The sequence below is a fragment of the Leucoraja erinacea genome, chromosome 13, assembly GCF_028641065.1.
Source record: "Leucoraja erinacea ecotype New England chromosome 13, Leri_hhj_1, whole genome shotgun sequence".
NCBI classification, from domain to species: Eukaryota; Metazoa; Chordata; class Chondrichthyes; order Rajiformes; family Rajidae; genus Leucoraja; species Leucoraja erinaceus.
This window is the reverse complement of record NC_073389.1, coordinates 12,962,618-12,973,977: the sequence shown is the minus strand read 5'-3', so window position 1 is coordinate 12,973,977 and position 11,360 is coordinate 12,962,618. Positions and strand designations below refer to the sequence as shown.

At 36.5% G+C, this 11,360-nt stretch overlaps 1 protein-coding gene across 5 annotated transcripts; it reads left to right on the top strand.

Annotated features, from left to right (window-relative positions):
• On the top strand, window positions 1-10,336 carry LOC129702646 (transmembrane gamma-carboxyglutamic acid protein 1-like). 5 transcript variants are annotated; one of them, XM_055644506.1, is made up of 4 exons: window positions 1-113; window positions 4,020-4,058; window positions 5,526-5,686; window positions 7,993-10,336. In XM_055644506.1, the coding sequence occupies exons 2-4, from the start codon at window positions 4,049-4,051 to the stop codon at window positions 8,488-8,490; spliced, it is 669 nt and encodes a 222-aa protein (XP_055500481.1). In that variant the 5' UTR covers window positions 1-113; window positions 4,020-4,048; the 3' UTR covers window positions 8,491-10,336. The 5 variants fall into 5 exon arrangements, with proteins under 5 accessions (XP_055500481.1, XP_055500484.1, XP_055500485.1 ...); XM_055644509.1 differs by having other exon boundaries at window positions 43-108; XM_055644510.1 differs by lacking the exon at window positions 1-113 and adding an exon at window positions 131-320.
• The last annotated feature ends 1,024 nt before the right edge of the window (window positions 10,337-11,360 follow it).

The window sequence follows — 11,360 nt, the reverse complement described above, 5'->3', positions numbered from 1 at the left end:
TTCTGACAATTTAAAGGTCGTGCTGATGCTTGGGGTGCGCATGCGTATGCCTTCATCGTGGACGGAAACTTTGGAGGGCGGTGGGTGCTTTCCGAGAGGAGGAATAAAGTGCGGTAATTATTCCCACTTTATCCTGGAACCTATTTTCTGCACATAGTTCTAAAGTTGTTTTTGCAATTGCCTCGATAATGTAACAGTGGTTATTTGAAAGAGGGGAAAACTGAAATTGGATTAAAGTGGAGTTGACGGCGCTTGGTCTTGCCTTCGCTCTCTTTCGGCTGCGCTGTTACTGATTAATGCGGTCCGTGTTTTGTGATCATGTGAGTTGAGGCATTGAAAGAACATTCCTTTTAATAAGCTCTTCTGTGTAGAGTTAGACAGTGTGGAGTTGGGGATTAGGCAGCAGGGCCGTTGTCGCGACGTACAACATTGACTTTCCACGTTTAAGTATTGTTTTCGTCTAATTGACGATTGAACATCCATCTGTGCACTTGTAGAGTGATCAAAAATACGTTCAAATTATTTTATTTACTTCCCGAGGTGAGTTTAACAATCCGCACGTTTGAATACGCGATCAGTAACCGTCTTTTTTATAGGAGATGATAATTGGATATGTGTTGGAAGTGCAGTACAGAAAAAGCATTTCAATAATATTTTGGTGTCCACTAAATACTTGCCGTCTGACCATGGAGTATTAAGAGTTATTTTGCTGTGAGTATTGTTACAGCTTGGCCGGATAATTGAAGTAGCCTTTTCCTTCCTCGCCCTGTCGTAGTGACTGGACAAATTGTTTTTCATCTGGCGTTTTGTTTTGATTTTTAAACGGTACTTCCTCTCTCACTCTAAACTGGTATTCATGTTTTTTTCTCAAATCTTTGTAATTTGAATTTTTTTTTTTGTCATTGGAATTCTTTGCCACAGGTTGTAAAATTGAAAAATTTAAAGCAAAGATAGATTCTTGATTAGTACTGGTGTCAAGGGTTATGGGGGTGGGGGAAGTCAGAAGAATTGGGTAAGGAGGGAGAGATAGATCAGCTATGATTGAATGGCGTAGACTTGATGGCCCGAATAGCTTAATTCTGCTCCTACTACTTATGACCTTATTTCTGTTTTTCGGACAGCTGTAGATTCCGGACGCTTCAATCTGCCTGGTTTTGGTGCAGATCTTGGATGCACCAACCAAACTAGCTTTATTTCCTGTGAAAATGGGAAATTGTCCTTCGGTCGTTCCTTTTTTGGATAGAAACCATTGTTTTGATTTTTAAATGGGTACTTCCTCTCTCACTCTAAACTGGTATTCATTTTTTTTCTCTCAAATCTTTGTTATTTGAATTATTTTGTCATTGGAATTCTTTGCCACAGAAGGTTGTAGGGGCCGTCAATTGAAAAATTTAAAGCAGAGGTAGATTCTTGATTAGTATGGGAGGAAAAAGTCAGAAGAATGGGGTAAGGAGGGAGAGATAGATCAGCCATGATTGAATGGCGTAGACTTGATGGCCCGAATGGCCTAATTCTGCTCCTCCCAGTTATATGACCTTATTTCTGTTTTTATGATAGCTGTAGATTTGGGACGCATCAATCTGCCTGGCTTGTGCAAATCTTGGATGCACCAACCAAACTAGTTTTATTTCCTCTGAAAATGGGGAAGTTGTCCTTCTATCCAAAAAAGAAACTTGACAGAAATGACGGCATCAATGGATGCTGCTACCTTGCCAGAGATGTTAATTTGCTAATTACAACATTTGCATCACAGATTCTTACAAAATAGTTGCTATGGAATTAAGTCTTGCTGAGTACGGATATCTGGTGGTATAAATTTTGGATATGTAGAATCAACCTTATTCTCAAAAATGTGTGCCACATTTTTAGTTTAAAATTGAGTGTTTTAGAAGAAAAAATATTAGCATGCATAAACTGATGACTGCAAAACCTTTTATTTAAAACGCGTCTTTTCAATTGTATCTACTGAAATGTACTTAAAATATCAGTGGAACTCTGCCAACAATATTGAACATCATCCAAGGAGTTGTTGGCTTCAGAATGTTTTGTATCAGTTGGGGTAAACTTGGTCTGCTTTGAAATAGTGTAAGTCAACAAATAAAGGTTGCATATTTCAAAGCTTTATTTGTATGGTTGGTAATTCCGGAACTGTGGAGGTTTACACCAGATTTAATGAAGATTTTTAGCAGGGTTGGTTGGTGAAAATCTTCTGAAACCATTTTGAGAGATTCTAATTATGATTGATAAGGATAGTGGTAATGAGATATGTTTGTCATGTTAGTCAAATAGCAATAACCATACAGTTTTTTTGTATTGGGGTGCAGTTTGGAGCATGGTACAAAATAATTCTGTACACAAGTGATTAGATTGCTTCATTCTGTGTCACCAGCAGTTAAAGCCAAAGGAGGAATTTATTGAGTTTCTGTTTTCATTAAAATATTAAATTAAAGCAAAATAGTTTGAGCAGATAAAGGTCAGTGAGTTTAGCAACATGCGTGCCTTTTCTGTGCAGTCTTTGTACAGAATGTAGTTCTTTTTTTGTAGTTACAATGTTCTTTGTCACTGTTTTGTGTACGTCACAAAATCAAAGATATTGACCTTTTTGATACATTAGTGCTAATGCTGTTCTTTTTAGATTGAAAAAGGAACATTTCAATCAGGAAGGAATATTGGAGATTAGCATTTTTAAAGCCACTTAATTTTATTTATTTATTTCTTCAACAAGAAATGGTTAAATTTGATATCTTCGTAGCTTGATAATCAATGTATTTTTCATTTCATAAGTTCTGGGAGCAGAATTAGGTCATTTGGCCCATCAAGTCTACTCTGCTATTCAAATCGTGGCTGACCTATCTTTCCCTCTCAATCCCTTTCTCCTGCCTTTTCCCCATAACCCCTGACACCCTTACTAATAAAGAATCTGTCAATCTCCACTTTAAAAATATCCATTGACGGCCTCTACAGCTGTCTGTGGCAATGAAGTCCACAGATTCACCACCCTCTGACTACAGAAATTCCTCCTCGTCTCCTTTCTAAAGGTACGTTCTTTTATTCTGAGGGTATGGCCTCTAGTCCTATACACTCCCATGAGTTTCAATGAGGTCCCTCCCCCTCCCCCCACACCTTAAATTCCAGCGAGTACAGGCCCAGTGCCGTCAAACGTTCATAATATGTTAACCCAATCATCCCTGCGATTATTCTTGAAACCTCCTCTGGGCCCTCTGCAACAGGAGCACATCCTTCCTCTGATATGGGGCCTAAATCTGCTCGCAATAGTCCAAATGCGGTTTGACCAGTGCCTTTTAAAGCCTCGGCGTTACATCTCTGTTTTTATATTCTAGTCTTCACGAAATAGATATTAGCATTGCATTTCTTGCTGCCAATTTGACTTAGAAATTAACTTTTTGGGAATCCTGCACCAGCACTCCCAAGTCCCTTTGTACCTCTGATTTCTGAATTCTCTCTCCATTTAGAAAATAGTATGTGCCTTTATTCCTACTACCAAAATGCATGACTGCACACTTTGCAACACTATATTCTATCTGCCACTTCTCAGCTCACTCTCCCAACCTGTCCAAGTCATTCTGCAGAGTCTCTGCTTACTCTATACAACCTGCCCTTCCACCTATCATTGTAAAACCTGCAAACTTGGCCACAAAGCTTTCAATTCTCTGTCAATCAGAAAAAGCCCCCTTTATTGCCATTGTTTGCCTTCAGCTATAGTCAACTTGCTATCCATCTAGCATATTTACTGTTACCATGGGCTCAAATCTTTCAAGCAACCTTGCATGCAGCACCCTATTAGAGGCCTTTTGAAAATCGACTGACTTTGTCTTTTCTGCTATTTACTACTTCAAAGAATTCCAACAGGTTTGTCAGGCAAGATTTCCCTTTCACATAACCTTGCCTTCGTGAAGATTAGAGGAGTTGAGGGTTTTCTCATCTAATGGGTGAAAAGAGCCTGGAATTGATTTCTTGCAGAAAATCCACCATTAAGATGTGTATTTTTCTTCTTCCAGACATCCTGATTTACTTTCTCTAAAAAGTCATGGAAAATGGTGAGTACGGATTCGCTTAGTGAATGCTGCTTAGATTCAAAAAATCTAAATTATAAAATTGTTAATTTTAAAGTTTCACCTAAATATTCCCAATACCAGCGTTTTGATTTGTATGATTTGATTTGCACTATTCCACTTGAGCTTCTGAATTCTTATGGTGCGAAGTGTGTTTCTTTTTAAATCTATGTATAATTAACATTATTTGGTATGTGCAGATCCTGGACAATCTTTGCATAAACATGTTTGGAGATTGTTGTCTAAATTGGGAGAGCAGTTCCACAGATAGATGGGGACACAGATTGACACAAGTGTAACACAAATCAAACATTGCGTTCAAATCCCAGACTCTTCCAAAACTGTAAACCAATACCAATATTCTAGAACAATCCCTGAGTATGTCTTGTCCAATTGGCAGGACAGAATTGCTAAATGTGGTGGCCTGGTGATAGAATAGTGGGAGGGAGTAACTTGGAGACCTGTCGAGGATTATCCCCAGATACTGAAATTTCATGTTGTTAGTTCAAAAGTTTATTACTGCCTATTGTCTTTAATACTGCTCTCATCTGTTACATTTTGAACAAATTTGGAAAAAACACTGAAAATTGATAAGGCATGAATTATACTCTGGGTGAGGAACTTCAATACCCACCACCATTAATCAATAGTGCTAGTTGAGTCGTGAAAGAGAGAACTGCCAGAATGGGTCTGCAATGTGAGAGAGAAACTTTGATCTCATCTTTGGCAAGATATGTGGTGCTAATGGATCTGTCCAAAACAACACTGTAGTGCTTACCACGCAGTCCTGTGGAGACAGTCGCATCTTCATGTCAAGGACATCGTGTTGCATGGCTTTATATTTGTTCCAAGCAATTTAGAATAAATCTGGCAGCTTAATACTGCCTGGAGTGAACCAAAATCAACTCTTTGAGCGACGTGGGATTCCTATGCTTCTAACCTGAAAAACAAAAATCTCTATAAGTTTGCTCTATAATGTCAGTAACCAAGCAGCTCAAAAGCATATTGCTTTGAATAGAATGTTGAATTAATTGTACAGAAAAATTTCCATTGAAATGTAATATGATCAGCGATCACTGGGGTAGCAGGAACAAGCAGCAAATTATATTATACTCCAGTTGTTTTTACGCCAGACTGGGTAATTAAATTCACATTCACATTCATTACTAATCACTTACCTGCCACTCCTGTGACATTGCACAACAGATTTATTTTGCTAGTTTTGAAACCACTCGGGCATTTTCTCTCGTACTCTCAAGCGTTTGGTTCCTGATCTGTACAGTAACTCTTTAGATGGGTGTATTTGACCAAATTGGTACTTTATTTTAGTACATTAAATGAATTATTTTCTTCATTCAGGGCACTGTTTCATGAATTACTTTGTTCAAAGGGCTCGAAGGGCCGAATGGCTTACTCCTGCACCTAATTTCTATGTTTCTATGTTTGTTGTAGTGTTCTTGAAGCAAGGTGAGGCTAACTCTATTCTGAAAAGATATCGAAGAAAAAACACATTCTTAGAAGAGGTGCAACAGGGAAACATTGAACGTGAATGTCGGGAAGAAGTTTGTACTTATGAAGAAGCAAGAGAAGCTTTTGAAAATGATGAGAAGACAGTAAGTTGACCAGGAGTTATGTTGATTGACTGTTGAACTGATGCATTTGCTTTCATGTCGGGGTTTGAACACTACTCTTGCTAATGAGTGGCAATTCACTTTACCTACTCATTGTAAGGAGTTAAGAGTATTCATTCTTTAAAAATCAAAGGTACTTTTCCTGAAAGGATAATGCAACCAGATTCTGAGATGATGCACTGGAGAGACAAGTAAGACGGTTAAGAAAAGCATGCAAAGGTAGTGATGGGAAGTAATACTGATATTAAGCAGTAATGCAAGCAGGTGTGACTCTAAAATAAGGGATATTTGGTTTTAATCATTTTTTGGTAAATGTAGTGCTTGAGGTGCATTTCCATGTTTGGGAATCTCAATCTAAATGTATCGAACAATCAGCAAAAATAATTTCTGTTTGCCTGATAAATATGACTCCGTTCCCGAGTGGAACATAATCCAAATTGATCCAAATTTCTGCCTTTCCTTCTATGCAAGTTTGTACTGGGAAGTGCCAATAATGAATAGTCCAAAACCGCTATACTTTCAACACTGAGAACTGGTATACACATTCATTCAAGCCCAAGACATGTTACAAAAGAATAAAAAGTGTAGGCCGCTCCAACCGTCAAGCCAGCCATTCAGTGTGATCATGGCTGTATCAATTCCCCGTAGTCCTCAATTCCCTCGTATGGGTCTTAATTATGACTTAACCTTAAAACCTTGAGTTTAGAATTCCATGAATGTGAACGTGAATGGTAAAATAGTTTGTTCTTTGCAATATAATACATCAATTTCCATTTGATGAAATATTATTATTGAATTACTAAGCAAAATTTGGTAAAGGATTCTTAAATAACATTCAACGATCCCTTGCAAAAATTGCTCGGAACTGTAAAGTAACTCAAAATAATTAAATAATTGAGCATGCAGTCAGTGTTGTGGAAGTAATTGAAATAAGCTGCATTCCATTTTTGTAACCACAGCATGCATGTAAGAGAAAACAAGGAAGCGGATTTAATGAAGAATTTTCTAAATTGCAAATAGATTGATAAAGAATTCCTGAAAACTAAAGTCCAAAATTTTAGGACATCTTGTCAACTACTGTAAATAAATCCCTTCAGCCTGAGATTTCCTGTCTATTCATTGTTATAAACAATGTCAGCTGCTGTGGCTGTTGAAGGTATCCCATGAGAGCAAACGTTACATTTTATACCTTGCCCACTTGTGCTGGGTATATATATTTTAGTATCTGCCTAAAATTAAGAATGGGATTATCATGTGGCCTTTACAATTGATTGTGTAATGTGCATACTCTATGTATTTAAATTCCAAGCAAAACATTATGTTGGAGGATAGACACAAAGCTGGAGTAACTCAGCAAGACGGGCAGCATCTCTGGAGAGAAGGAATGGGTGATGATTCAGACCTGAAGCATCACCCATTCCTTCTCTACAAAAATGCTGCTGGTCCTGCTGAGTTACTCCAGCCTTTTGTGTCTATCTTCGGTTTAAACCAGCTTATGCAGTTCCTTCTTCCACATTATGCTGGAGGAACTCGGCAGGTCAGGCAGCATCAAAGGAGGGAATGGACAGATGACATCTTGGGTGGGACCCTTCTTCTGATTGATTGAAGTTGAAGGGAGAAAGCTGGAAAATGGAGGAGGCTCATGGCAAGTAATAGATGGATGAAGGTGAGGAGGATTTGATTGGTAGATGTCTGGGTTCTAATATGTAGAAAGGAACCGCAGATGCTGGTTTAAACTGAAGATGGACACACAAAACTGGAGTAACTCAGCGGGACATCTAGGCCAAACTAAACATTCAGCATACCTGGAGAAAAAGAATGGGTGATGTTTCAGGTCGAGACCCTTCTTCAGACTGGGTCAAGGGTATTTACCCGAAACGTCACCCATTCCTTCTCTCCAGGGCCGCTGCTTGTCCTGCTGAGTTACCCAAGCGTTGTGTCTATCTGGATTCTAATGTTTTGTCCTTATTATGGTAATTGGTATTGATAATCTTTGTCTTGCATTCTTAAGCCAATGATGATATTGAAGAAATTTAGTTTGGTCTAGATGTTCTGTCTGAAGCACAAGCCTTCTATTGAATTGCAGTCTTTTACATGGAACATCTGCAATGATGTGTATTTTTCTTTCCCCTATATAATTTTCCTTCTCATTTTATAACTGAATAATTTTGTTAAATTAATTTCACCCAACTGTAATATAATTTTTATGAAGTGCAGAAAAATGTTGTCTAAGCACTATTCTGAACATGGTCTAAAATCAGTTTAACATGATTTACTTTTATTTTCAGAATGACTTCTGGGCAGCTTACATAAAGGGACAAAATGGGGATGAAGGAAATGGTGCTGGTATCAATATGGAATCGGTTTACCTTGTGGCTCCTCTAATGGCTGGTCTTCTTGTGATTATTATTATACTGTTTGTTATTTGGAGATGTCAGGTGAGAAAGGCAAATTGCAGGCAAATCACTTATGCCCATAATCAACACCAGGCAAACCAACCCACCAGAAACTTATCAGTGGTAGTATTTGGTTATAATCAACATCCTGTCAGTCCACTTGATAGATTAAGTAGCCTGCAACCGGAAGGCACAGCTGGTGAAAACTCCAATCAAAATGGATTCCCTGTAAGATTGTCTGGATTCTTAAATGCAGATTCACCTCCATCCTATCATGAAGCTACTGGCCAAGCAGAGAATCTGAGAATTAATGATGAAGGAAGGCAAAACGAAGATCCTCCGAAGTATGAAGAAATTGCAAATCCCAATGTAGCTAAACGTATACCATAAGTTGCCAATGATGCAAGATGTTTTTTATTTTTCAAATAATTAAAAATTAGTTTGCAATTTTTTATTATCACAGATGAAGGCTTTCTTGTGCTGTATGTAATGTGAGTTTTTACAGTCTGCTTTGCAATTGAAATCCTTGTGAAATTCACAATTTGATAATCATTGATTTATTTTTCAATTGAGTTGGTATTTTTGATGGGGAACAAGAACAATTGGGTACAATAATAAAATGCAAGAGTCTGCAGAAAAGTAAACATTATTTTACTCCCAGTGAGTGAAAGTGTTAGTCTTGAAAATTTACCACTTTTAATATCATACTTGGGGTGGAAACAACTATGGCTTTGGAGTTTTTTAATGCAACATTTACTTGTTTTCTACCTCAATATAAACACAATTGATTATATTTAATTGCCAATCATAAACTTGGAAATAAACCAGAAATGCTGCCCCAAAACATGATAGAATTCCAAAAGTTCATTAATCTTGGTCTCTAGTTGAGGCCCACCTTCACATGAAATCTCACATGGGTAATAAGTAACAAAGAATGGTCCCCATTGCTGTTGTCATTGAATAGATATTGGGATTTAGATTGTGTGAAAGTTCTAATGCTGTTAAATTTAGGATATTGTATTGATATCCATTGCATGTGTCAGACTTCACCTTGGTATGGCTGATTGGAGGATCACGTTTTAAGGATTGAATGGTTGATTTTAATCCATTCCTGAAAATGTTTAAGTAAAATATAGTTGATGTTGCCCTTTTCGCTGTAACTATTTCTGTACTTTGTCCATCAAAAGTGCATAAGCAGCATGTTAAGTTTGAATTATTCAAACTGTCCATGTCCTGATTGCTCTTTCATCAACTTATTACAGTCTAACTAAATTGACTAAAATGTGTTTACTTCTGTAAATGACATAATTATTTATCAAGCATCTCACCTATGATCAAAAATTTGTTTTGCCATTTTCCCCTACGTTGACATGGCCAGTTAGCCCATTTGCAAGGTTAGAATATTTAAAATATAGATGGGTTTATAAAGCATTGAATCTAATTTGGACAAGATATTACATTTTTATTTGTCTTGCAAAATCTCATCTGGACATTAATAATACAAGATATTCAACTTTTTCATGTTTCTCATTGTAATAAACTGCATAGTAACTTTTTGTTTTTCAAATACAAATCAGTATTGATTACTCGCCACATTCAGCAATGAAAGTGGCGTGCACTTTTGGCACAAGTGAATAATGGGTTTCAGGTGATTTTTATTGTTTCCACAAAAATACAAATTTCAGGAAGCTCATGTGATATTTGGGAAGAATGGTGCATCTTAAATTGAAATGTATTGTTATGATTTTGTTTTTAAACGGCTCAGGATTCCAATTGAACAAATAACTTATTTTGACAAATTGTGGCTGGAGTGTAAATATACTTGATATTTTGACAATATTTACTTTTATATATAAACTCGCATGTGTGCTTCAATCAGCAGAAAATATTGAAATTGAAATATCTAACTTGTGAATGCTGAAATATTGAAAAATCTGATTCTTTAACAATGGATTTTTCCCACTTCAATATTAATACATGAAAACATTGGATATTGACTTTAAAGACAAAGTTTGAAGATTTTGTACAACGTGTAAATAATTTAATGGAATGATATTTTCACTAAATCACATTTTGAAGAGATGTATTATATTCAAGCACAATTCTGAACATGCCTTTTGTATGTTAATGAACAAATGTATAATTCATTAAGGAGGACCTGGTTCAAAGCCCCCCCCCCCAAAAGTTTATTGTAACTACTTTGCTCAAAAGACAAATAAAATTATTCATACTGGTATTTATTGTAATTGCAATATTTTAATGATTTTGAAGACTAGCTATTGGGTTCTTAAAAAATAAATATGTTTTTTAAAGTCCCTTGTTAAGTTATAACACATGTCTTATATTTGTGCTTAAGGAATAAGTTTGTATTTCAATAAGCCAAACCAATTGGAGTTAGCTTTGCTTCAGCATTATTTAAAATCTTTTTGGGTAACAATCAATTTATTTGGAAAAAGTACATTGCATTGTGCTTTTTGGCAGAATAAATTATTATTCTGCATTCCATTTACCAACCCAAACATTCATAAAGATAAATGTTCCCACTTGTTTTTATCTTTGCAGCAAGATTCTATATTTAGCCTGACATAACTTCCTCATTCCATATCATCCAAGGCTTTGGCACTGAGTGACTAGTTATGCAGCAAGTCTCATTTCTCATGGTGTTATTACAGGGTGCATTACAGTTTCAAGGCACCCTAATGTTTGGGACACATGGCTTCACAGGCTTTTGTAATTGCTCAGGTATGTTTAATTGCCTCCTTAATGCAGGTATGAGAGAGATCTAAAATATTTCATCTTATCCTTAAACTGTGACCCCTTGTTCTGGTTGATGTTAAAGGCCACCACTTTCACCTGTGCTGTAGAATTTATTTTTAATTTTGTTTCTCACTGCCCAAAATTGCAATGTCACTATTTATGAGTATGCCTTTGTTGAGTAATTTGCCTTAGCAACTACCTCTTCTATTACTTTCCTAGTGAGGCAATAACCAAAAAAACTGCATTTTTCTTGCCTTTGTATTCCATTCATACCTAAGATACCACTGGTGTTGCTTTTCTAAAATAGCTTATTCATAGTTATGACATTTCCATGGCATTGTACTGTCATATTTGTGTTACAAAGGGTGAATTAAAACTTGCAAGACGAGTGCCAGACATCAGAAATTATTATGCTCTTCTGGCTATTGTGTTCTTAATGTGTAATTAATGTTTTCTTAATGTCTTAATTTACCATTCACCAAACATAAAAGGAATTTGATAAT